At 38.8% G+C, this 27,866-nt stretch overlaps 1 protein-coding gene across 9 annotated transcripts in view; it reads right to left on the bottom strand.

Annotated features, from left to right (window-relative positions):
• Positions 1-25,307, bottom strand: part of SNRPE (small nuclear ribonucleoprotein polypeptide E) — an 80,710-nt gene extending 55,403 nt beyond the window's left edge. For 2 of the 9 annotated variants that reach the window (XM_057726658.1, XM_057726655.1), the window contains exons 1-4: positions 25,189-25,287; positions 24,660-24,686; positions 23,570-23,632; positions 22,556-22,634 (exon numbers count right to left, since the gene is read on the bottom strand). In XM_057726658.1, coding sequence (XP_057582641.1) covers positions 22,556-22,634; positions 23,570-23,632; positions 24,660-24,686; positions 25,189-25,242 — 223 coding nt within the window. In that variant the 5' untranslated portion in view covers positions 25,243-25,287. The other 7 variants (XM_057726663.1, XM_057726661.1, XM_057726654.1 and 4 more) reach the window with 7 other exon arrangements.
• Positions 25,308-27,866: the final 2,559 nt, after the last annotated feature.

The following is a 27,866-nucleotide window of genomic DNA, read 5'->3' as shown; positions in this document are numbered from 1 at the left end:
AAAACCTCCTCACATCTCTTAAAAAAAAATGACCTGAAAAATTATTTCCAATCCAAAAGTTAAAAATTGATAAGACAGAAAAGATGGGACTCCCCAACCAGATATGCAGGTACATATATGTGAATCTTGTTATTGACTATCTAAAGCAAAGATACCAACAATGTATTGAGGAATTTATAACACATCTAAAAGTATGACAAAAAGAACATGAACAATGTGAGGAATAAGGTTCTTATACCACACATGAAGCAGTAAAATACAATTGAGGGTAAACTATAAGTCAAATATGTATATTGTAATTCCTAGGGGAATCATGTAAAAAACTTTTAAAATGAGGTATAGCTAATAAGCCAATAGACAAATAAAATGGAATAATAATAAAACAATACAGGGCTTCCTAGGTGGCGCAGTGGTTGAGAATTTGACTGCCAACGCAGGGGACAGGGGTTCGATCCCTGCTCCAGGAAGATCCCACATGCCGCGGAGCAACTAAGCCCGTGTACCACAACTATTGAGCCTGCACTTTAGAGCCCGTGAGCCACAACTATGCAGCCCATGTGCTGCAACTACTGAAGCCCACGTGCCTAGAGCCCGTGCTCTGCAATAAGAGAAGCCACGGCAATGAGGAGCCTGTGCACCACAACGAAGACTAGCCCCCACTCACCGCAACTAAAAAGAAAGCCCGTGCGCAGCAAAAAAGACCCAACACAACCAATAAAATCAATTAATTAATTAATTAATTAAAAAAATTAAAAAAATACAAAGGACAGAAAAATAGATAAAAAGAAGAAATGGGACTAATCAAAAACAAGAAAGATGGATTCAAGAACAGTGAAGTATCTAAAATTTTACCCTATTTGCAAGGTAGCAATTTGGCCTGCCACAGTTTCATGGATGCTGGCAGAAGACATAAGACATTTGAGTCACAGAAATGCAGTTTATTATTCCTATCAATGGAAATAGCCAGGGTATCAGTTTTTGTTTTTTCCACCAATGCCCCAAATCTCAATTAGCACAGAGCAGAGCAACTAGGGCCACATGACTCTGACACATATACAGCTTTGTTATAGCAGAAAAAACCCTGAACTTGGGGAACTAAATTTTTTTATGTGGGCAGTAAGCATGCCTGCTCCTTGATCTAGAGAGATACTATCTATCTTCCAAGGCTGTTTGCTAAATAAACATCCTTGAAAAAGGCAGTCAGAAACAAAGGGCAGTTAGCACCTTGCTTGCAAGACACACAGAAATGCAAAAAAGACTTACGAAGATCTATCTCCAAATCTATTTTTTAAGTTTATTTATTTATTTTTTAATTTTTAAATTTTTATTTTTTTGGCCGTGTCATGCAGCATGTGGGATTTTAGTTCTCCGACCGGGGACTGAAACCATTGCCCCCTGCATTGCGAGTGCGGAGTCTTAATCACTGGACCACCAGGGAAGTCCCTAGATGGCAGATTTAAACCAACAATATCAATAATTACATCCAAGGTAAATGATTTAAACACCTCAATTAAAAGGCAGAGATTGTCAGATTGGACCCCCAACTATATATCTACAATAAACCCACCACTTTGTTCAGTAATGGAGAGAAAGAGTAAAAAAATTAATGAGGATATAGAAGATTTGAACACCATTAACCAGTTTGACTTGACATTTTTAAAATTAATTAATTAATTAATTTATTGGCTGTGTTGGGTCTTCATTGCTGCACAAGGGCTTTCCCTACTTGTGGTGAGCAGGGGCTACTCTTTGCTGCAGTGTGCGAGCTTCTCATTGCCGTGGCTTCTCTTGTTGCAGAGCACAGGCTCTTGGCGTGCAAACTTCAGTAGTCATGGCACGTGGGCTCAGTAGTTGTGGCTTGAGGGCTGTAGAGTGCAGGCTCAGTCATTGTGGCACACAGGCTTTAGTTGCTCCGTGGCACGTGGGATCCTCCCGGACCAGGGATCAAACCCATGTCCTCTGCCGTGGCAGGCAGATTCTCAACCACTGCGCCACCAGGGAAGTCCCTGACTTGACATTTATAGAACATATCCCCCAACAACAGAACACACACTCATTTTATTTGTTTTTAAAGTCTTTATTGAATTTGTTACAATATTGCTTCTGTTTTATGTTTTGGTTTTTTGACAGCAAGGCGTGTGGGATCCTAGTTCCCCAACCAGGGATCGAACCCACACCCCCTGCATTGGAAGGCAAAGTCTTAACCACTGGACCTCCAGGGAAGTCCCTAGAGCACACATACTTTGTAAGTGCATGTGGAACAGTCACCAAGACAGATCATGTGGGCTCTCAAACAAACTTAACAAATTTAAAATAACTGAAATCATATAAAGTGTATTATCTGAACACAACAGAATTATGCTAGAAACCAATAACAGAAAGATAACTGGAAAATCCCCAAATATTTGGAAATTGAACAACACACTTCTAAATAACTCATGTATCAAAGAGGAATTTTAAAAGGAAACAAAGTATTTTGAGCTTAATAAAAATAAAAATGAAATTAACAAAATTTAAACTTCCACCTTAAAAACTAGAAAATATCAAATTAAACCCAAAGCAAGCAGACAAAAGAAAACAATAAAAAGCAGAAATTGATGAAATTGAAAACAGTAAAACAGTAGAGAACAATTAATGAAATGAAACCTGTTTAAGAAGTTCAATAAAAATGATAGATTTCTGACCAGAATGATCAAGGAAAAAGCTTCGACACAAATTTCCAATATTAGGAATTAAAGACATCTCTACAGATCGTACAGGCATTAAAATAAGGAATACTATGAACTTTATGCCAATTTGATAGTTTATATAAAATGAACAAGTTCCTTAATAAAAAACTTCCTCTCAAAACTCATTCAATAAATGTAAATAACCTGAATAGTCCTAGATCTATTAAAGTAGTGAAAACCTTCTAAAACAAAAACAAGCTGTAGAGATAGGTGAACTTAGGGGACAATGAGTTACAGGTTTTGAATAGAGAGGAGTCCTAGGAGTCCTAGGAGATAAGACTGAATCCTGAGAGACTGCAAAAAGCATTGAAAGTCAGGCTAAAGATTTCAACTTCCATCATATAGATCAGCAGTCCCCTTTTTGGCACCAGTGACCAGTTTTGTGGAAGACAATTTTTCCATGGACAAGGTGTGGGGGGCAGATGGTTCAGACAGTAATGTGAGCAATGGGGAGTGGCAGATGAAGCTTCACTCACCTCCTGCTGTGTGGCCCAGTTCCTAAGAGGATGTCTTTTTCATGGTGTGCCCCAGAGCACCCTCCACATTTACGACAGTTAATTTTTCCTTTTTTTTTTAAATTGGAATATAGTTGATTTACAATGTTGTGTTAGTTTCTGCTGTACAGCAAAATGAGTCAGTTATACATATATCAATACATATAGCCACTCTTTTTTGGACTCTATTCCCATATAGGTCATTGCAGAGTATTGAATAGAGTTCCCTGTGCTATACAGTAGATTCTTATAAGTTATCTATTGTATATATAGTAGTGTGTATATGTCAATCCAAATCTCCCAATTTATCCCTCTCTCCCTGTTCTTCCTTGGTAACCATAAGTTTGTTTTCTACATCTGTGACTCAGTTTCCATTTTGTAAATAGGTTCAATTGTACCATTTTTTTAGATTCCACATATAAGCGTTATCATATGATATTTGTCTTTCTCTGACTTACTTCACTCAGTATGACAATCTCTAGGTCCATCCATGTCACTGCAAATGGCATTATTTTTTTCTTTTTTATTATGCCAGTTAATCTTTAGTATTTATATAGTGTCTTATACTATTTTCTCTGTTGGATATATGTATAATACAGTGCCCCAAGCAAGTTTGTAAATTCCTTAGGATAGGTCACACGTTAAAGATTTCCAAATTGCACGCAAAATTACAGAAACCTTCTGGGTCAGGTGGCTTCATAGGTAAAATATACCAAATATTTAACGAAGCAATGATATCCCATAAAACTCTTCAAAAAATAAAAGATGAGGAAACACTTCCCAACTTTTATGAAACTATTACCCTGATAGTAAAACCAGATAAAAAACACTATAGAAAACTACAGACCAACATCCCTCATAGGCATAGGCAGAAAAAACCTTAAACAAATAAGCAAATTGAATTTAACAATATATAAAATAGATAATACACCATCACTAAGTGGTGTTTATCTCAGAAATGTAAGGTTAGTTCAACACTGAAAACCAGTTAATACAATTTGCCTTATCAGACAACAACAGGAAAACCATGTGATCATTCCAACAGATGCAGGAAAAAAAAATGGTGACAAAATTCAACACACATTTCATGATAAAAACTCTAAGCAACTTTGGTGTACCTCAAAAGCTGGTACAAAAGTGTAAAGCAATTATATTCCAATAAAGAGCTTAAAACAAACAAACAAACAAACAAAACCTCTAAGCAACTTAGACTTGGAGAGATGGTTCAAGATGGCAGAGTAGAAGGACATGTGCTCACTCCCTCTTGCAGGAGCACTGGAATCACAACTAACTGATGCACAATCATCGACAAGAAGACACTGCAACTCACCAAAAGACACCCCATATACAGAGACAAATGAGAAGCCACAGTGAGACAGTAGGAGGGGCGCAATCATGATAAAATCAAATCCCATAACCCTGGGTAGGCAACTCACAAACTGGAGAACAGTTATACCACAGAAGTCCACCCACTGGAGTGAATGTTCTGAGCCCCATGTCAGGCTTCCCAACCTGAGGGTCTGACAACAGGAGGAGGAATTCCCAGAGAATGAGACTTTGAAGGCCAGAGGGATTTGATTGCAGGGCTTCCACAGGACGGGAGGTGGAAAACACTCCATTCTTGGAGGGCACACAAAAAGTAGCGTGCACACCAGGACCCAGGGGGAAGGAGCAGTGACCCCATAGGAGACTGAAGCAGACCTACTTGCTGGTGTTGGAGGGTCACCTGCAGAGATGGGGGGCGGCTGTGGCTCACTGTGGGACAGGGACACTGGCAGCAGAGGTTCTGGGAAGTGCTCATTGGCATGAGCCCTCCTGGAGTTCTCCATTAGCCCTGCCAAAGAGACTGTAAGCTCCAGTGCTGGGTTACCTCAGGCCAAAACAACCAACAGGGTGAGAACGCAGCCCCAGCCATTGGCAGACAAGCAGATTAAAGTTTTACTGAGCTGCGCCTACCAAAGCAATACCCAGCCCTATCCACCACCATTCCCTCTCATGAGGAAGCGCCCACAAACCTCTTAGATAGCCTCCTCCACAAGAGGGCAGACAGCAGTATCAAGTACTACCAGCAGTATTTCATTCTGTAGAATTGAAAACCACAACCACAGAAAGACAGAGAATATGAAAAAGCAGAGGACTTTGCACCAGATGAAGGAACAAGATAAAACTCCAGAAAAATCACTAAGTGAAGTGGAGATAGGCACCCCTCCAGAAAAAAAATTCAGAATAACGATAGTTAAGATGATCCAGGACTTTGAAAAAGGACTGGATGCAAAGATCAAAAAGATGCAAGAAAAGTTTAACAAAGACCTAGAAGAATTAAAGAACAAACAGAGATAAGCAATATAATAACTGAAATGAAAAATATACTAGAAGGAACCAACAGCAGAATAACTGAGGCCTAAGAACAGATAAGTGACCTGGAAGGCAGAATGGTGAAAATCACTGATGCAGAAAAGAATAAAGAAAAAAGAAAGAAAAGAACTGAAGACAGCCTAAGAGACCTCTGGGACAATGTTAAACGCACCAACATTTACATTATAGGGGTCCCAGAAGGAAAAGAGAGAGAGAAAGGACCCAAAAAAATATTGGAAGAAATTATAGTCAAAAACTTCCCTAACATGGGAAAGGAAATAGCCACCCAAGTCCAGGAAGTGCAGAGAGTCCCAGGCAGGATAAACCCAAGGAGAAACATGCTAAAGCACATAGTAGTCAAACTGACAAAAATCAAAGACAAAGAAAAATTATTAGAAGCAACAAGGGAAAAATGACAAATAACATACAAGGGAACTCTCATAAGGTTAACAGCTGATTTCTCAGCAGAAACTCTGTAAGCCAGAAGGGAGTGGCATGATATATTTAAAGCAATGAAAGGGAAGAACCTACAGTCAAGAATACTACAACCAAAAATCATTCAGATTTGACAGAGAAATCAAAAGCTTTACAGAGAAGCAAAAGCTAAGAGAATTCAGCACCACCAAACTAGTCCTACAACAAATGCTAAACAAATTTCTCTAAGAGGGAAACATAGGAGAAGGACCTACAAAAACAAACCCAAAACACTTAAGAAAATGGTAACAGGAACATACATATCAATAATTACCTTGAATGTAAATGGACTAAACACTCCAACCAAAAGACTGGCTGAATGGATACAAAAACAAGACCCATATATATGCTGTCTACAAGAGACCCACTTCAGACCTAGGGACACATACAGACTGAAAGCGAGGGGATGGAAAAAGATATTCCATGCAAATGGAATTAAAAAGAAAGCTGGAGTAGTGATACTTATATCAGATAAAATAGACTATAAAATTTAAAAAAATGTTGCAAGAGACAAGAAAGGACACTACATAATGATCAAGGGATCGATCCAAGAAGAGGATACTACAATTATAAATATATATGCATCCAATATAGAAGCACCTCAATACATAAGGCAAATGCTAACAACTATAAAAGAGGAAATCAACAGTAACACAATAATAGTGGGGGACTTTAACACCCCACTTACACCAGTGGAAAGATCATCCAGACAGAAAATTAATAAGGAAACACAAGCTTTAAATGACACAATAGACCAGCTAGATCTAATCAATATTTATAGGACATTCCATCCAAAAACAGCAAATTACACTTTCTTCTCAAGTGCACATGGAACATTCTCCAGGCTGGATCACATCTTGGGTCACAAATCAAGTCTTGGTAAATTTAACAATCGTATCAAGCATCTTTTCCGACCACAAGAATATGAGACTAGAAATCAATTACAGGAAAAAAAACTGTAAAAAAAAAAAACACACGGAGGCTAAACAACACACTACTAAATAACAAAGATATCACTGAAGAAATCAAAGAAGGGGCTTCCTAGGTGGCACAGTGGTTGAGAATCTGCCTGCCAATGCAGGGGACACAGGTTCAATCCCTGCTCCAGGAAGATCCCACATGCTGCAGAGCAACTAAGCCCGTGTGCCACAACTATTGAGCCTGTGCTTTAGAGCCCATGAGCCACAACTACTGAGCGTATGCGCTACAACTACTGAAGTCCATGCGCTTAGAGCCCATGCTCCGCAACAAGAGAAGCCAAGGCAATGAGGCGCCCGCGCACCACAACGAAGAGTAGCCCCAACTCACCACAACTGAAAGAAAGCCTGTGCACAGCAAAAAAGACCCAACACAGCCAATAAAATTAATTAATTAAAAAAAAGAAATCAAAGAGGAAATCAAAAAATATCTAGAGACAAATGACAACGAAAAAACAACAATCCAAAACCTATGGGATGCTGCAAAAGCAGTTCTAAGAGGGAAGTTTATAGCAATACAATCCTACCTCAAGAAACAAGAAAAATCCCAAATAAACAATCTAACCTTACACCTAAAGAAACTAGAGAAAGAAGAACAAACAAAACCCAAAGTTAGTAGACAGAGAGAAATCATAAAGATCAGAGCAGAAATAAATGAAATAGAAACAAAGAAAACAATAGCAAAGATCAATAAAACTAAAAGCTGTTTCTTTGAGAAGATAAACAAAATTGATATTCCTTTAGCCAGACTCATCAAGAAAAAGAGGGAGTGGACTCAAATTAATAAAATTAGAAATGAAACAGAAGTTACAACAGACACTGCAGAAATAAAAAGCATCATAAGAGACTACTACAAGCAACTATATGCCAATAAAATGGACAACCGGGAAGAAATGGACAAATTCGCAGAAAGGTATAACCTTCCAAGAGTGAATCAGGAAGAAATAGAAAATATGAACAGACCAATCACAAGTACAGAAATTGAGACTGTGATTAAAAATCTCCCAACAAACAAAAGTCCAGGACGAGATGGCTTCAGGTGAATACTATCAAACATTTAGAGACAGCTAACACCCATCCTTCTCAAGATCTTCCAAAAAACTGAAGAGGAAGGAACACTCCCAAACTCATTCTATGAGGCCACTATCACCCTGATACCAAAACCAGACAAAGAAACTACATAAAAAAGAAAACTACAGACCAATATCACTGATGAATTTAGATGCAAAAATCCTCAACAAAACACTAGCCAACAGAATCCAACAACACATTAAAAGGATCATACACCATGATCAAGTGAGGTTTATCCCTGGAATGCAAGGATTCTTCAATATACGCAAATTAATCAATGTGATACATCACATTAACAAACTGAAGAATAAAAATATGGTCATCTCAATAGATGCAGAAAAGGCTTTTGACAAAATTCAACACCCATTTATGATAAAAACTCTCCAGAAAGTGGTCATAGAGGGAACTTACCTCAACACAATAAAGGCCTCATATGACAAACCCACAGCAAACATCCTTCTCAATGGTGAAAAACTGAAAGCATTCCCTCTAAGATCAGGAACAAGACAAGGATGTCCACTCTCACACACTACTATTCAACATAGTTTTGGAAGTCCTAGCTACAGCAATCAGAGAAGAAAAAGAAATAAAAGGAATCCAAATTAGAAAAGAAGAAGTAAAACTGTCACTGTTTGCAGATGACATGATACTATACATAGAAAATCCTAAAGATGCTCCCAGAAAACTACTTGAACTAATCAATGAATTTGGTAAAGCTGCAGGATACAAAATTAACACACAGACATCTATTGCATTCCTATACACCAACAATGAAAGATCAGAAAGAGAAATTAAGGAAACAATCCCATTCAGCATTGCAACAAAAAGAATAAAATACCTAGGAATAAACCTAACTAAGGAGGTAAAAGACCTGTACTCAGAAAACTGTAAGACACTCATGAAAGAAATCAAAGACGACACAAACAGATGGAAAGATATACCATGTTCTTGGATTGGAAGAATCAACATTGTGAAAATGACTAAACTACCCAAAGCAATCTACAGATTCAATGCAATCCCTATCAAATTGCCAATGGCATTTTTCACAGAACTAGAACAAAAAGTCCTAAAATTTGTATGGAGACACAAAAGACCCCAAATAGCCAAAGCAATGTTGATGGAAAAAAACGGAGCTGGAGGAATCAGACTCCCTGACTTCAGACTATACTACAAAGCTATAGTAATCAAGACAATATGGTACTGGGACAAAAACAGAAATATAGATCAATGGAACAGGATAGAAAGCCCAGAGATAAACTATGGTCAACTAATCTACAACAAAGGAGGCAAGGATATACAGTGGAGAAAAGGCAGCCTCTTCAATAAATGGTGCTGGGAAAACTAAACAGCTACATGTAAAACAATGAAATTAGAACACTCCCTAACACCATACACAAAAATAAACTCAAAAGGGATTCAAGACCTAAATGTAAGGCCAGACACTATAAGAGTCTTCGAGGAAAACATAGGAAGAACACTCTTTGACATAAATCACAGCAAGATCTTTTTTGACCCACCTCCTAGAGTAATGGAAATAAAAGCAAAAATAAATATGTAGGACCTAATGAAACAAACGCTTTTGCAAAGCAAAGGAAACTATAAGCAAGACAAAAAGACAACCCTCAGAATGGGAGAAAATATTTGCAAACAGATCAACAGACAAAGGATTAATCTCCAAAATATATAAACAGTTCATCCAGCTCAATATCAAAAAAACAAACAACCCAATCAAAAAATGGCCAGAAGACCTAAAAAGGCATTTCTCCAAAGAAGACATACAGACAGCCAAGAGGCACATGAAAAGATGTTCAACATCACTAATTATTAGAGAAATGCAAATCAAAACTACAATGAGGTATTACCTCACACTGGTTAGAATGGACATCATCAGAAAATCTACAAACAGAAAATGCTGGAGAGGGTGTGGAGAAAAGGGAATGCTCTTGCACTGTTGATGGGAATGTAAATTGATACAACCACTATGGAGAACAGTATGTAGGTTCCTTGCAAAGCTAAAAATAGAGTTACCATATGACCCAGTAACCCCACTACTGGGCACATACCCAGAGAAAACCATAATTCAAAAAGACACAGGCACTCCAATGTTCACTGCAGCACTATTTACAATAGCCAGGTCATGGAAGCAACCTAAATGTCCATCATGGGACTTCCCTGGTGGTGCAGTGGTTAAGAATCCGCCTGCCAGTGCAGGGGACACGGGTTCAAGCCCTGGTCCGGGAAGATCCCACATGCTGAGGAGCAACTATTGAGCCTGTGCTCTAGAGCCTGTGAGTCACAACCACTGAGCTTATGTGCCACAACTACTGAAAGCCACGCCCAAAGCCCGTGCCCTGCAACAAGAGAAGCCATTGCAATGAGAAGCCCATGCACTGCAACAAAGAGCAGCCCCCACTCTCCACAACTAGAAAAAGCCCGTGTGCGGCAACAAAGACCCAATGCAGCAAATAAATATATAAATAATAAATAAATAAATGCCCATCAACAGATGAATGGTTATGAAGATGTGGTATATATATACAATGGAATATTACTCAGCCATAAAAAGGAGCAAAACTGGGACACTTGTAGAGACATGGATGGACCTAGAGACTGTCATACAGAGTGAAGTGAGTCAGAAAGAGAAAAACAAATATCGTATATTAATACATATATGTGGAATATAGAAAAATGGTACAGATCAACTGGTTTGCAAGGCAGAAATAGAGACACAGATATACAGAACAAACATATGGACACCAAGTGGGAAAAGTAGGGGGGGGGTTGGGATGGTGGTTGACATGGGATGAATCGGGAGATTGGGATTGCCATATATACATTACTAATAAAAAAAATCAAACTGTACACTTTAAATATATACAGTTTATTGTATGTCAATTACAACTCAATAAAAGTTCTTAAAAAATGAGATTTGGAGGGACCTTAACCAACTAAAGGGACATGTATCAAAAACCTACAACTGTATCATACTTGATAGTATGTTTTTTCACTAATGGTATGCTTTCTCCCTAAGATCAGGAACAACACAAAGATGTCTACTCCTACCACTCATATTAGAATGGCCCTAGCCATTGAAAAAAGGCAAGAAAAAGAAATAAAAGGCTTAGTCTGGAAAGGAAGGAATAGAACTTTTTCTATGAATTTTTATTTCTTGCATTTTTATTTGCAGGCAAAATGATCATCTACATAGAAAATTCCAAGCAATCCACAAAAAAGCTACTAGTCTTAAATAATTGAGTTTAGCAAGGTCACATGATACAAGGTCAATTTATAAAACTCAGTTATACTTCTATATTCTCGATATAAAACAATTGGAAATCAAACCAGAAAAACAGTACTGTTTATAATAGCATAAAAAAACATGAAACATTTAGGAAAGAATAAATCTAACAAAATTTGTGTAAGAATTTTATGCTGAAAACTGCAGAACACTGATGGGAGAAATAAAAAAACCTAAATAAATGGAGAGAGATACCATGTTTATCAATGGAAGATGATATTAAGATGTCAATACTTCCCAAAATTATTTATAGCATGAAGTAACCTCAACCAAAACCCCAGCAGAATTTTGTAAGAATTCACAAGCTGATTCTGAAATCTATATGGAAAAGCTAAGGCCCTGGAACAAACTACTTTAAAAGAACAAAGCTGGATGATTCCCACTGCTTGATTTCAGAGCTTATTATAAAGCAATAGTAGTGAAATCAGTGTGGTATTGGTTAAAATACAGACCTACAGGGACTTCCCTGGTGGTGCAGTGCTTTAAGAATCTGCCTGCCAATGTAGGAGTCATGGGTTTGATCCCTGGTCTGGGAAGATGCCATGTGCCGTGCAGCAACTAAGCCCGTGCACCACAACTACTGAGCCCGTGCTCTAGATCTGGCAAGCCATAATTACTGCACCTGTGTGCCACAACTACTGAAGCTCATGCACCTAGAGCCCGTGTTCTGCAACAAGAGAAGCCACCTCAATGAGAAACCTGCACACTGCAACGAAGAGTAGCCCCTGCTTGCCACATCTAGCGAAAGCCCGTGCACAGCAACAAAGACCCAACACAGCAACCCCCCCCCAAAAAAAACAGAGCTACAGAGCAATGGAACAAAAGAGCCCAGAAAAAGTGACATACACATACAGTCAACTGGTTTTCAACAAAGGCACTAAAGTAAATCAGTGGAAAATGACAGTCTTTTGATAAATGGTCCTGGAATATTGGTCATCCATCTACCAAAAAAATGAACCTCAATGTATATCTCACGTTGTATCATAAAATTAACACAAAATGCATCATAGATCTAAAGATAAAACCTAAGATTTCTAGAAGAAAGCATCAGAAAAATATTTTCACCTTTGGCTTGGCAAAGAATCCTTAGGACACAGAAAGCATAAACCATAAAGAAAATTTTTTTTGATAAATTAAAACCTTGAAAATTGAAAAAATGAAAAAGTTGTGTTCTTTAAGACACTGTAGAGAAATGAAAAGATGGCCGCAGGCTTGGAAGAAATATTTGTAAAACATCTCTCTGATGAGGAATTTTTTTGTGCAGAATATATAAAGAACTCTCCCAACACTAAAAGAGGAAAATGGACTGCCCAATTTTTAAAATGGCAAAAGCTTTGAAGAGACAATTCATCAAAAGGAGATACACATGCCAAATAAGCACATGAAAACATAGTCGGCTCTCCTCTGCATCTGAGGGTTCCACATCTGCAGAACAAAAATTTTCAGAAAAATAAAACTACAGAAAGTTCCCAAATGCAAACTTGAATTTGCCCCCACACCAGAAACTATTTAACATAGTATTTACATTGTATTTACAATGATTTACATTGTATTAGGTATTATAAGTAATGTGGAGATGACAAAGTATATGGGGAAGGTGTGCATAGGTTATATGTAAATATTACACCATTTTAGATGAGGGACTTAAGCATCTGCAGATTTTGGTATCCAGTTGGGGGGAGCGGCAGGGGGCAGCCATCTGGGAACCAATTCCCTGAGGATACCAAGGAATGACTGTAGAACTCAAAATTGTTCAATATTAGGAAAATGCTAATTAAAACAATGAGATACCATTATACACCTATTAGAATGGAGAAAATAAAATCTGACAATACCAATTGCTGGTGAGAATTCAGAGCAACTGGAACTCTCATACATTGCTAATGGGAACACAAAATGGACAGTCTCTTGTTGAACATACACTTATTTGACTTTGTCATACCACTCTTAGGTATTTACCCAAGAAAGTCAAAAATAGGTCTGCAAAAAGGCCTGCTATTTTACAGTAGTTGATGCATAACTGCCAAAAACTGGAAACAACCCAAATGTCCATTAACTAGTTAATGGATAAACAAATTGTGGTACATGCATACAATGGAATACTTAGCAATAAAAAGGGAAAAACCACTGACACATGAAACATTATGAATCTCAGAATAGTATATGAAGGAAGCCAGGCACAAAAGGCTATACACTGTATGATTCCATTTATATGACACTCTGGAAAAGACAAAACTATAAAGTCAGAAATCAGATCAGTAGTTGCCAGGAGCTAGGGTGAGTGAAGTGAATTGACTGTGAAGAGGCCTGAGGCAACATTCTGGATCATGGAAATATCAGTATTATGTTTTGACTGAGGCAGTGGACTACATACATTTGTCAAATGTCATCAACGTGCACATGTATGAAGTGTGACTTTCAGTACCTGTATATTATGCTTCAATAAACTGGACTAAGGAAAACAAAACAGATTCCCAAAGTTGTGATCTGTCTTGATCTATGTGGAACAAATTTACCTTTTCCCCACACATTCCTAAATAAACCTTTCGAACAACAAATCTATCCTCATTTGTAACTAGACAAAGAAAACTTCTTGAGCATTCCCGAGGCCTGGTAAGTACTTTTATATGTATTACCTCATGAAATTACTCCACCAACCCTGCGAAGCTGAGGTTGAAAGGTAGGTATGTGGACTCCCAAGGTCATCTTTCCCTTTGTACCTCACTGCTTTCCCAATTCCCCAAAGACAAGGACTAAATTTTATATTCTTCACTATGTCTAACATACAACATCCAATAAAAGCTGATGCTGGCGAAAAATAAGAAACAACTTCCTAAACTGAGTACCGTATCAAGTATAGGATCTAACGAAAGATGATCTTCTGGGGAAAATCCTCCCTTTCCTACTCTGCTCCTAGCATCTCTGGTTTAGTAACACAGTCCATCAAAAGGAGGCACTCATTTGTTTATTCTCCCTAGTTTCCTTCTGCAATTTCCCAGCCCAGCAAAACATCTCAAACTCAGATGGCCCTGGGGATGAGGCGAATCTGTTAATACTCCAGAGACAGCAATTTCTATGGACATAGAATGATGATCCAAGATCATCTTTCTCAAGATTTATTTTCTTAACTAAGGAAGTTTACTGTTTTATTGAATAAAATCAGTCACATCACTTCATTTGTATTCCCTCATACAGTCCAAGATTATCACTTCAATTGCCAACTTTCTCAACTATGGCATTTCACAAATTTTCACTAAACAACTAATCCCCTCCCAAGCTTAAGAGGTACTGAAGACAAGTGATCCCCATTCTGACATCGTTCTTGGTTACAATACTAAGTAACGGAAAACCCAATCAGGAATTTTCTATTCTCACCTAACAAGTTAGGTGGTAGGGAAGTTCCAGAGTTGATTAATTCAGTGGTTCAAAAGTCATCAAAGACCGAATTTTTTCCCATTTTTCTACTCTGGCATCCTTAGGATGTTCACAATTATTATTTCATAGTATCCTCACAATAAGCCTGTGAGTTTCATTAAAGCTGCTGCCTGATGGTTGTCTGGTATGAGGAATGCAAAATGGTACAGCCACTTTCAAAAGCCCAACAGTCTCTTGATGAATATACACTTTTCTCATATGTACTTTGGAAGGCAATTTAGAAATACCTATAGAATTTTTTTAATGTGAATATCTTTGATCTAGCAATTCCACTTCTAAGAATTCATCTCAGAAAATGTTAAGTGGACAAAAGCAGGCATAAAGATGTTCATTACAAAATTCTTTTTAACAGCAAAAAAAAATGAGATACAGCCTAACATATCCGTCAATAGGGTGTGATTACTTAAATTGAGAGACTCATATAATGGAATACATCACAGCTGTTTAACGTGGAACTATGTGCAAGTTTTGTTAATAACAGCAAAGCTGCAAAGAGTATGTGTACACAAATAAAAATACCTATGACACTAAAAAGGCAATAGGGAATTCCCTGGCAGTCCATGTGGTTAGGACTCTGCACTTTCACTGCCAAGGGCTCAGGTTCAATCCTTGGTCAGGGAACTAAGATCCCACAAGCTGCGTGGCAAGGCCGAAGAAAGAAAAAAGCTACAAAAGCAAAAACATAAATTGGATTGCATCAAAATTGAAAACTTCTGTGTATCAAACGACAATCAACAGAGTGAAAAGGCAACCCACAGAATGGTAGAAAATATTTGCAAATCATTTATTTAAGGGGTCAATAGCCAGAATATGTAAAGAACTCCTTTCAATTAACAACCAAAACATAACCTGTTTAAAAATGGGCAGAGGATAAATAGACATTTCTCCAAAGAAGACAAACTAATGACCAATAAACATATGAAAAGATGCTCAACATCACTAATCATTATGGAAATGCAAATCAAAACCATGACCTCACAACCATTAGGATGACTGCTATCAAAAACAAAAGTTTTGCTTTTCTGAAGAATCGACAAGATGGCAGAAGTGGAGCAGACCTTTGGATTTTACCTACAAGAGCGTGGACCTTGTAGGGCGTGCAGCTGGTACAGCTGTACAGCACCCAACAACTGCTGCACCAGGACTGCCATGGAAGCAGCACTCCCTGCTAAAGCACCTATGCAAGGCCAAGAAGGAGGCACTGCCCAAAGAGAAGCGTGAAGTGGTAAAGACACACCTGCAGGACATGTTCATCCTGCCTGAGAGGGTGGGCAGCATCTACAAGGGCAATACTTTCAATCAGGAGGAATCTAGCCTGAGTTCTCAATCACCTACACAGCCAGGTCGACATTAGGGCTACTCCTCTGGCTTCACCTCCTTCAAGTAGCCTGCTTGGCCAATAAAGTCACAGACTTCTCTTTAAAAAAAAAGTTATTTTGCCAAGGATGTGAAGAAATTGGAATGTTTGTGCATTGCTGATGAAAAAGTAAAATAGTGAAGCCGCTGAGGAAAAGTTATGATGGTTCCTCAAAAAAACTTCTGAGCATATACTCAAAAGAACTGAAAGTAGGGTCTTGAAGATTCACAGCAGCATTATTCACCAGAAAAGGGGAAGCAACCCAAATGTCTAATGACAGTTCACTGTATCAACAAAATGTGGTATATATATACATGCAACATTATTCAGCCTTAGAAAGGAAGGAAATCTTGACACATTCCACGACATGGATTCTTGAGGACAACATGCTAAGTTAAATAAGTCAGTCACAACAGGACAAATACTGTATGATTCTACTTATACGAGGTATCTAGAGTAATCAAACTCAGAAACAGAAAGAATGATGGTCACCAGGGGCTGGCAGGGGGGTGGGGTGCGTGGTAAGTTGTTTAATGGGTACAGTTTGCTTTTTGCAAGATTTAAAAGTTCTAAAGATTGGTTGGGTAACAATGTGAATATACTTAACACTACTGAGCTGTACACTTTAAAATGGTTAAGACAGGAACTTCCCTCGTTGTCCAGTGGTTAGGACTTCACACTTCCATTTCAAGGGGCACGGGTTCGATCCCGGGTTGGGGAAGTTAAGATCCCACAAGCCACACGGCACAGCCAAAAATATAAAATTAAATAAATAAATAAAATGGCTAAGATAGTAAACGTGTATTTTACCAAAATTAAAATTTTTAATTAAAACAAATTTTAAAGTAAAAATACCAAAATGAGAATCAAACCAAGCTGTACATATTTGTAAACAATTCACAAAGTACCTAACTTTTAAGTGGTTATTTATGCAGAACACTGATGGGGAAAGGATGGATTTTTGTTTTCTGCTCTGTATCTTTCTGTATAGTTTACATTTGATCATAAATGTGTACTAAGCTAACACTTCTTAATTCAATTTTTAAAAATTCCACTGGATATAACTTTTAAATAAAAATTAAATAGTAACAGACTTAAGTTCTCATGCCACTTTAAGTTTTACCAAGCATCTCTTCAAAAAAGCACACCGTGAGTATGTGGTTATGATCAGCTCTAATAAGAATAATTAATTAGGGAAAAGATCCTGTATCATCCAGTTAACATGAGATGGTGCTATTAGTTTTTCCCGAGGAAATGCCCATGACACTTTCTAGCCAATAATGCCTTAATCCAAATTAGACAGAGATCCACCCTCTAATTTTGAAATTGACAAGTGATACAATAGTTGGTGCCTGCATATACAAAATTCTAGCATTTTCAAACTATTCTTATTCTTCTTTCTTCCTGCTTCCTACTAACAGAACACCAGGCCCGAATCAGCACTTACTTTTTTCAGAGCCTGATTCTCCTCCAACCCCTCACTTCAAGAATGTTACAAGAGAGTTAGCAAGACCCTTCAGAAACCAACAGCCATTCCAGAAAAATAACTGCTCACATACCAAGGGCTGCCAACAAGAGCAGTTTCCCAGCAGCAGGTTTTAATAACCTTAATGAAGCAGAGAGCAACGCCTCCTATAACACAAATTCTCCTTGGAAGAAAAGATCTACAGATTGTGGAAAAGTACAACTCAAAAAGCAAACACCATAGGCTCCAGTACAGCAGGAAAGCAAGCAGAGATTTCTAAACACAGAGCTGAATTGTAAGAGTTCACTGTACCTTATTTCCCACTATCATCACTTGCTCTGTCAAAAATAGCCCCTTCCATGTCTTGATCCATTCACAATAAGCCACAGCAGGCACAGCTTTGCTTACATAGGGCAGCCAGGTCAGAAAGGCTGCATGGAGAAATGGAAAAAGCAACCAGCAGGTTTTCTTAGGGATTGTACTGCTCCAGCTTTTATCCTTCTTCCCAGCTATTTTGGTGCCAAGAAAGCTACAGGGAGGTCTCTGCTCTGCTCTCAAAAAAGCTTTTCACCAGAAAGGCCAAAGCACTCTCAGGGCTGCAACTCCCTCTGCTGCCTGATGTTTTCTTTGCATGCTGTAGCAGGTTCAACTGAATTTCAAACTCAAATATGTTAAAAGAGCTAAAGCAGCCCTTTATTTCAAAATATGACCAAAAGGGCACAAGTTCAAATAGAGTGGAACAGCTAGAATGCTAAGCTGGACTGATTTCTACACTCACCTACAAAATTCCTCTCACAAAGTGATTCTTTTATTCAATTTAAAGAAAAGTTCTATATTATCCTCATAGGCACTTGGAAAAGCAGAAACTGAATTTTTTGGTTCTTCCTCACCTACCCTTAATAATACTGCCCATTACCAGAATTTAAGGTAGGCCTTCCTTATTCATCTGTCAAGATGCAACTTAAATAACACTTAACATGTTAAGGTATTAAGGCTATGTTTATCAGTCTGTTTCACTGTATATACTCAACTAATAGCAAATGCTCAATTACCATTTAACAGAATTCTAACTGGAACCTGAGATATTGGGGGAAGAGGGAATGGACCACAAAATTCAATTAGGAAATAAGCAATTACTGAGGGAGGAACCAAAAACCTTGGAGCTAAGAATGAGAGGTGTTTCTCCAACTAACATACTATTATTCTGCCTAACAACTTACCAGTGTTGTCTGTGGGTCTTTTGTAGGTTACCAATCTCATGAAGTCTCCCTTCTGGTTAACTTAATTAATTTTTATTTATTTTATTTATTGGCTGTGTTGGGTCTTCGTTGCTGCGTGAAGTCTTTCTCGGCTTTCTCTAGTTGCAGAAAGCAGGGGCTACTCTTCATTGTGGTGCCTGGGCTTCTCACTGCTGTGGCTTCTCTTGTTGCGGAGCATGGGCTCTAGGCACATGGCCTCAATAGTCGTGGCTCACAGGCTCTAGAACACAGGCTCAGTAGTTGTAGTGCACAGGCTTAGTTGCTCCATGGCATGTGGGATATTCCTGGACCAGGGCTCGAACCTGTATCCCTTGCACTGGCAGGTGGATTCTTAACCACTGCGCCACCAGGGAAGCCCTCCCTTCTGGTTAACTTTTTGTGTTTTTTTATATTTTGAAACATAAGGTCACATCCTTTTTTTATATATATATACATTTATTTTTATTTATTTACTTATTGGCTGCGTTGGGTCTTCATTGCTGCATGCTGGCTTTCTCTAGTTGAAGCACATGGGGGCTACTCTTTGTTGTGGTGCACAGGCTCCTCATTGCCATGGCTTCTCTTGCTGTGGAGCACAGGCTCTAGGCATGTGGGCTTCAGTAGTTGTGGCACATGGGCTCAGTAGTTGTGGCACATGGGCTCAATAGTTGTGGTGCATGGGCTTAGTTACTCTGCAGCATCCTGGGGCAGGGATTGAACCGGTATCCCCTGCATTGGCGGCAGATTCTTAACCACTGCGCCACCTAGGAAGCCCCCTTCTGGTTAACTTTTAACATAGCTCCTTTTCAAAGAAATTTCATTCTTTGCCTATAGCCAAATATTTCTCACATTCTGATCTTAGTGATAAAAGAATTCACAAAGACCTCACAGTAACTCTAATTAAGAGAATGCTAAGCAAATACTAAGCTATTACCATGTCCCCAACATACTGTGGTTAGAAACCTTTGTGTCCCAGCATCCAGAATAAGAACTGATGATAAAGACATATATTGGCACCATAATCTTTACTTTTGTGAACACTCCCCTTCTTCACCACCCAGTATCAGAAATTTCCATGTCAGGTAGAATTTCTATTCTTTGCCTTAAGAATCTACAGATCCAAGTTCTGTGAAAAGCAAATGCCCAGGGCAAGTGCCATCCTTCAGAAAACGTTAAAATATAAATATTAACAGCTAATGGTGCCATTGTGTAAAAACTCTCTACAACTGGATAGAAGGAAACAATGAAATATTTTAATAAAAACAATCCCACAGCATTTATTGTCATCTGGTAAAAACATAAGGGTGAGCAAAACAATATGAATAAATGTTTTACAGCTACACTTCAAACAACACCTAAAAAACAAAATGTATTGCCTTCTCAACAATTTCTCACTTCATTGATCATTTCTAGTTGGAGACACTTTGGAGCAGAGTAATATTATCTCCTTTTAGCATGATCCGACCTGCAACACACACACACAAAAGAAAAAAAAAAGCTATTAAGAGCCACTCAGACAACCTTGTAACCACCTTTTAGCCTCAGAATTTCAAATCCTTCTTGACTGATTCTGAAAATGCTTTCTCTCTTGTGAAGGTATGTGACATTTTCCAATATTCATATATTGAAAGGCTGTGCATATTAAACCACATGCACTTTTCCAATGATAACCTAATGAAGGTACAGAAATGTTATTTTATGGAAAGTACAGTTTTTGTAGACTAAGTCAACTATCCCAACATTTCCTAATGCTCTGAATTTGTAGAAGTTGAGAAATGAGTTTTTAGGAAAAGTAGCATTATTTACTATAACTCCATTCTTAGAGCTCTTAATACAATAAGATTTCATCCTGTGATACACAAACTTAAGTTTTATCTAACATTTTCTAAACTTGTTTGAGCAGAGAATACTTTTTTCCTGAGAAATATCTATATATACCCTCAGAAACACTGGTGTTCAGTAAAACAGTTTGAGAAATGCTAATCAACACCAAAAGCAATTGTTTCACTTTCCCAGGCCTCTACAACAGGTGATATTAATCTATTCTACGGGGTGAATATTACCATGGGAAATCAATACTTTGCAAATAATTTATAAATAGTATCAATAGTTAGCTTGGCCTTCCTGGAAAGACATATTCAAATTTGAAAAATCCAGGCTTTCACAAAAATAGCCTAAGCAGGAAGCAGCAAAACAAAGTGTTATAACACTTCTCAGAATCTACTTTCCACACAGCTAGCACAGGCTCAAGAAAATCCTCAGGGACTGGAAAAAAAGAGGTACCTGAAACCCACCACTGATAAAAATACTAGTGAGCTATGAACTGGGGCATTAAACAATTAAAGACAAAATGCCTAAATAAACCTCAAGTTTATGGAATTTCAACAGAAATGATTCAGTAGGTCTTGATGAAGCCATGAATCCTAGAGAACGTGGGTTAAGAAACTGCCTTCACTATTCAAATATTTTACAATTTCTTCTACGTGTAATGCAATGAGTTAGGCACTGAGCATATCAGGAGCAAAAAAGACAGGACTCATGTACTAATGGAGCATGTGTTCCAGTGGCAGAGACATTAACAATCCCAGTAATGAATGTTTTACTACAAAATCAGCATGGCACACCCTCCCTCAATCTCCACCCCAAGCAAAACCAAACCAAACCCTGGCAGGAAGTGATATTTAATCTGAGTCCCAAAGAAACAGGGGACAGCATATACAAAGATTTACGACGGGACAAATGTGCAGATTCCAAGAATTGAAAGAAGTGTGAATGAAGCTCAGAAAATGAAGTGCAAAGTGATACAAAATGAGCAGAGGGAGATAAGGCCAGATCATGAAGGACCTTGAAGGATACTTTAAAGATTTTCTTATCTATGAGCAACAGAAAGCCACTGAAGGATTTCAAGCAAAGAGATGACAAGTTAAGATTAAGTTTTAAAAAGATGACTGGAGCCTGCAGAGCAAACTGGAGGGGGATGAGATAGTTGCAGAGAAATTTATTAGTAAACTGAATAGAACTGGTGCCATTCAGTGTGGCAGGGAACACTAAAATAGCTCTAAATCGTGTGTGAAGGCTCGGAATTGAGTTTGACTTCTGATATGCTAACTCTGAGGAGCCTTTGAGACATCCAAGTAGAAATGTTAAATAGGCTCAGAGAGGTCTAGGGCTACAAATGTAAATTTGGAAGTCAACATACAAATGTAATTGAATGTGCAGTTTTGAGTGCCTAGGAAAATAATACTGAATGACAGGAGGACCTAGAACCAAGACTTGAGCAACTCAAACATTTAATGGCTGGGTCCTAAAGAATGAATATATAAAAGTTTGAAAAAGGAACAACTAGTAATGAAAAGTCAAAACCTGAATATATAGTACCACTGAGCCAAATGCTGTTTAGAGCTCCGTAAAATGAGGACCATAGATTTAACACCATTAGTCTTTGGTAACTTTGGTGAGAGCTCTCTGTGTGGAGAGACAGAAACAGAAATGGAATACGGTAAAGAATAAGTGGCAAAGGATGTTTTCAAGAGGATACTTCGCCCCTAAATAATAACTTCTCAAAGGCAAACTAAATTTAAACAGGAAATGAGTTACAACTCATTCAATTATGCAAGTGAATATAAATTTCTACAATTCTTTAGGCCCACCTATATTCTTACCCAGTTGTTTTCTTGACTTTGTTTTAGAATGAATCTCTTCTGCATCATCTAATACGAGGTTCATATACTCATCAAAACCCTAGAAAAATAAGCCAATTGACTGTCATCGTCACATAAAACCACATATAAACCATTCTAAATGAAAACATATAGAAATGCCAACTTCAGAAATTCACCTCTCCATTGATCTTTTAGCTGAAACACCACCTGCCCATCCTAAGCCTCTTTTTTTTTTTTTTGGGCCACACTGCACGCCTTGCAGGATCTCAGCTCCCTAACCAGGGATTGAACTCGGGCTATGGCAGTGAAAGCCTGGAACCCTAACCATTAGACAACCAGGGAACTCCCTAAGACTCTTTTTAAATAACAAAGAAAGATGGGATGTACTTCAAATTACTTCTGGAACCTTTCGGACTTAAGATTTTATTAACTATGCCAAAGAGCCATTCCCCCTATCTTTTATAACCTGCTCAATACAGTGTGTGTACATATAGGAATTAACTCAAGACACTATCACCACAAACCACCATGCTTGTTTTCCAACTAGTGAACAGGGAAGGGGAGATTACTGACGGAATCTACGCTGTAAAAGAAATACCAGAGTCTTAGCATAACACTTCCATCCATATCTTCTTTCTTTAAAACATTATTTAGGTTATTCTGCCATCCTGGACATCTTATTTAACTAACCCCACCCAGTTCTATTCAGGTATCACCTAACCCAGAAATAATACTCCATTAATCCTCATCTCCTCCACCCCATTTTATTTCTTCTGACCCCTCCTTTAAAGACTAATACTATTGTTTAAATAATTTTTTAAAAATTAATTTTCCCTCTCTTTTATGAATTACCTAATTCCTAGCAAGTAGAACAATGAGACAAGGATAGTGAGTCCTGAAGAACTTTCTGTGGGTTGGGTCTTAGACTTTTTGTATACTGCGCTGCTGCCCATCTTTTGCGAAATCTTTTTCTATGAACAAACTGCTCTGAAATAAAATATCTTGGGTACTCACAATGATACAGCCCTCTATCCGCATATTCACTTGCTCATAAAGCCACACTTGAATCCGAGATCTCTGGAATAATCATTAAAAATAGAAATGTTAAGAAATAAGTAAACAAAATTCAACCACTTCGGTCAAACAAATATGGCTCCTAAAAACACTTTAACAAATAAAAGCCAAGACCAGTTATTTATCAAGAAACATTCTCACTTAATAAACACTATATTGCAACTAACAATAATTTCCTGTGATCTAGGGACTCAATCATATTTCCACTGCTTCTAGTCTCTATACATTTAGAGTGAAAATTTGTGACAGGAGAGCATTTAAAAAGCCTTCTTATCTGCTATAGCAAAATCCGGCTCCAAGACAGCTCTCTCTAGGGTCTCACTTTTCCATGTCTCACACCTAATAACCAGGAGGGCGACCCTCAATTCCTGTGATTAAAAATTACAATGGCTTGAAATCAATCTTTCAACTGTGTTGTCACACACTAAAACGTCAGAACAACAGGAACCACATTTTCTTTCAGAGACAATTTACTCTGCCCTGTCATGTCAAATTTTGAGTTGCTAAAAATCCCCCTAAAAGAAAGAAGGCTGCCACTAAATCCTCTGAACTTCTCTCTCCTGTCTTCTTTCTTTAGGGTCTTTTCTATGTATGTGTGTCCCCCACCCCTCAAAGTGCTAAACACACCACCATATGACCTAGTTTAAAGCTAACTGAATTTTTCTTCCAATGTCTCATCCTAGAGAGAAAGGGGAAAGGTTCCAATATTCTGGTCATAATCACTACAACGAAAGCACCAATACCCGAATACCACTGTCACGTCAGCCAATAATTACTTTTTGAAATCAGCAATTTTGGTCTTGAAAAAGTAACGATGACATAACTCTTTGCATGGTTGGAGGTGGCATGGCTACATACCAATTTATCCCCTTAGAGCTTTCCCGGCACTCCTTCCCCTCAAATACCCTCCTCATCTCCAGTTTCATCTACTTTGAACTCTAGACCAATGATCAAACAGGATAACACAAACAGCCAAATACATTCACTTTTAACTTGAAAATTATGAAACAGTTAACAATAAACAACTTACATTTTGCAAGTACCTGAAGATGAGATTCTGCAGCAGTGGTTAAGGAAAAAACACACGCAGAGTATAAACCTGCTTCCTCGAACTGGTTAATCCTACCCCCATCTCACTTTCCTGAACGCGAGGTCTGCTGTCTACACAACGAAAAATGCCCAGCTAGGCACCCATTTGGGGGTCCCCAAATACTGTAAACGAATCCCCGCCCACTCCCATTTTCCTGGAGTTTCTTCGGTGCCGACATCTTCCTCCTGCTCGAGACCGGTAACTTTCGCTTACTCAGTACGTAATTAAGGTGGTCTTCCAACCGCTCACCCCCGCCATTCCTGCCTTTCTTACCGCAGGGGTCGGCCCAAGCCCGCCTCCCACCCATAACTGGTTCTTCAACTCCCCGCGCTTTCTCCCAGGCCCGGTCGCCCCAGGGGCTCATGGGATGAGGGGCCCCACTCCGCTCCCTCTGGCCTGCCCCGTCTGCTCCTTCGCCCCCCCACTTCCCGGCCCGAACCCTCTAGTTCTCACATCCCGAGTAGGATACGATGGGCTGCACCATCACCTTCTGCACCTTCTGGCCCTGGCCCCGGTACGCCATGGTCGAAGCTCACAAAGACCACACTCACCCGCACACTACCTAAAAAAGCGGCTTCCGGAATAAGGAGCCGGAAGTGGAAGTGCGTAGTGCTTGAGCGGCGACCTGGGCGGCTCCTGGGAAATACCTCTCTAGTCACAGGGGTCCGCGTATCTCGGTGCTCTACAGCCTCCAGGGGAGGCCAAACTGCGGCGACTGCATTTTGGAACGTGGGTTGGTCCTACAGCGCCACCTGGAGGGGGGTTGAAGGAGGAGCCCAGCGGCTTCGCTTGTGCGGTGGCCGCCGGGGGGGCGGTGGGACAAAGCTTCGTCATCGCGATTTCATTTTCTGAGTCGGCTTTAAGAGCCAAGTCGTGCCATTGCGTCCCTTTGTCTGTGAAATGGGTTGGTTTAGTGCTTTTTCTAAGGCCTATTTCCCTGGAATTTAGGCTTGATAGTAGCGTTGTGGTGGACACGGCACAGTGGCAAGAAGCCCAAAGTCAGGGCTCCTACAGATGGCACTTTCGGCCACAGACAATCCCAATTCAAAAGCCAGATGCAGTGGTTTGCTCCAGTAACCGATTCAATTCTCTTCAACTCTGTGAGGAGTTATTATAAGGTGGAGACAGGGTATGTATGTAGTGTGAAAATCCTGAAATCTGATTTCTGGCTCAAATCCGGCACGCTTATCCTGTATGACCAAGGGTAAGTTACAGAGCCTTGCCATGTCTTGGCTTAGTTGTTACCAGAATGGAGATCAAAATGTTCCTTCCTCTTGGGGTTAAAGTTACAATGAAGTTGTAGTGTATACGTATACACATTAAGATCTCAGTGTTTGAACGTATGGGTAACACTGCTGGAAGGGGAGGAGTTAGAATTTGTTAGGTTATGTCATGGGCTTGTGGGCTGGCAGAAATTTCATCTAATTAGAATACCCATTTTATAGATGAGGAAACTGAGAGTTTCCTCCCTTCAGAGTTGAAGGGACTCATCTAAGGGGACACCACTTGGGGAAAGTGGCAGGATCATAGCTTGTTTAACTGAGGTTGTTACCGAACCAAACTTGGGTCCACTGGGAAGAGGAGCCATAAAGCGAAGCTGTTGACACTGGTTTGTGGTGAAGGAAAGTACAGCGTTTATTGCAAGGCCAAGTGAGGAGAACAGGCAGCTCACACTCAAAAGACCCAAATTCCCCAATGGCCTTTAGGAAAGGATTTTTAAGGGCAAAGGAAGGGAGAGGCTTGCAGGTACATGATCAGTTCATGCACAGGTCTCTGGGTGGTAAGGTAACCACATGAGGTCACAGGGTTAGCATTATCAATGCTCAGGCTCCAGCCGGTCTGGAGGCTACATGTTCATGGTCACAATGCAGTTAGCTTCTTCTACCTGCCAGCGGTTTTATTATCTGCCAAACAACTCAAGGATATGACTCAGGATATTATCTATAGCCCTGACTTTGTTTTATGGCTAAACTATCATTTTTGTCTTGCTTGACTGTTTTCCTTTGTTTCTGCATTTTCTCACTTCTGTGATTACACATTTACTCTTAGAAACTAGGGAAGGCCTACAAAGTTAAAGCTTTTCTATAAATAAGAGGCAGGGAATACAAGGGGGTCTTGTCCCCTGGGAGGCCCCGCAGGGTCCTGCTCAGTTTCAAGGCATTCTGTTTAATGAGGATGGTATTAATGGTGACCTCATAAAAATGTGAGATCAAAGGATACGAAAGTGATTTTTTTAAAAGAGCTAGAAAACACATGGAATAATTATTTCTTTTAAATCACCACTCCCCCACCCTCCAAACCCAATAGAGGGTAATGATGTGCATAAAGTTGAGATTTGCTGAATTTGAAGACATTGTGAATAAACACACCCGTATACCTACCCTAGCTCAGATGCAGAGATGCTTAGCTACTTATTTTTGCATTTTTCTGTTTCTGAAGTCCTGATTTCTAAACTTTTAAGGATTGATCTCTATAACCAATCATTTGACTGATTATGCAACTCATGAGAAGAGATTTACTTTTTTTCTTAATGATTTTGCCCTTTTCCATTTAAATCTTTGATCCATCTAGAATATATCCCAGTATATCCTAGAACTGATACAACTGTAAAATTTCTAGGTGGCTACTCAGTTATCCATCATTTGTTACAAAACAAATAACCCTTTGTTCCTCATTCAATTTTAAATGCCACATTTATAACATACCAAGTGTATGTGTGTGTGTAGGTATGTGTTTTATGTATAGAGTTAATATTTTGTTCAGTTGATATTAGTATCTATCGACTAGTATCACTGTTAAGTATTGTAGCTTTGTAATGTTTTCTTATTTGGTAGGACTAGAAGTGCATAGAATATTCCTTGCTATTTTTGTTTTTCTTTAAAACTTTAGAATAAGCTTATCTAATTAAAAAAAATCCTTTTGGTATTTTCCTGTGATTACATTAAATCTAGAACAACTTAGAATTGTTTTTAAAATCTAAATACATGATGGCTTTCTGTTTGTTCAAATTTTCCTTTGAGCGTTTGAGAAGTTTTTAGTTTTCTTTAGTTTTTAGTTTCTTCTTTCTAGTTCGTCTAGTTTGATCACAGATATTTCATCTCTCTCATTCTGAAAAACTGTCTTTTATTCAATTGTATGCGCTAGCTG

This window comes from Hippopotamus amphibius, chromosome 3 (assembly GCF_030028045.1).
Source record: "Hippopotamus amphibius kiboko isolate mHipAmp2 chromosome 3, mHipAmp2.hap2, whole genome shotgun sequence".
Classification (NCBI taxonomy): domain Eukaryota; kingdom Metazoa; phylum Chordata; class Mammalia; order Artiodactyla; family Hippopotamidae; genus Hippopotamus; species Hippopotamus amphibius.
This window is presented reverse-complemented; position numbering and strand designations above follow the sequence as displayed.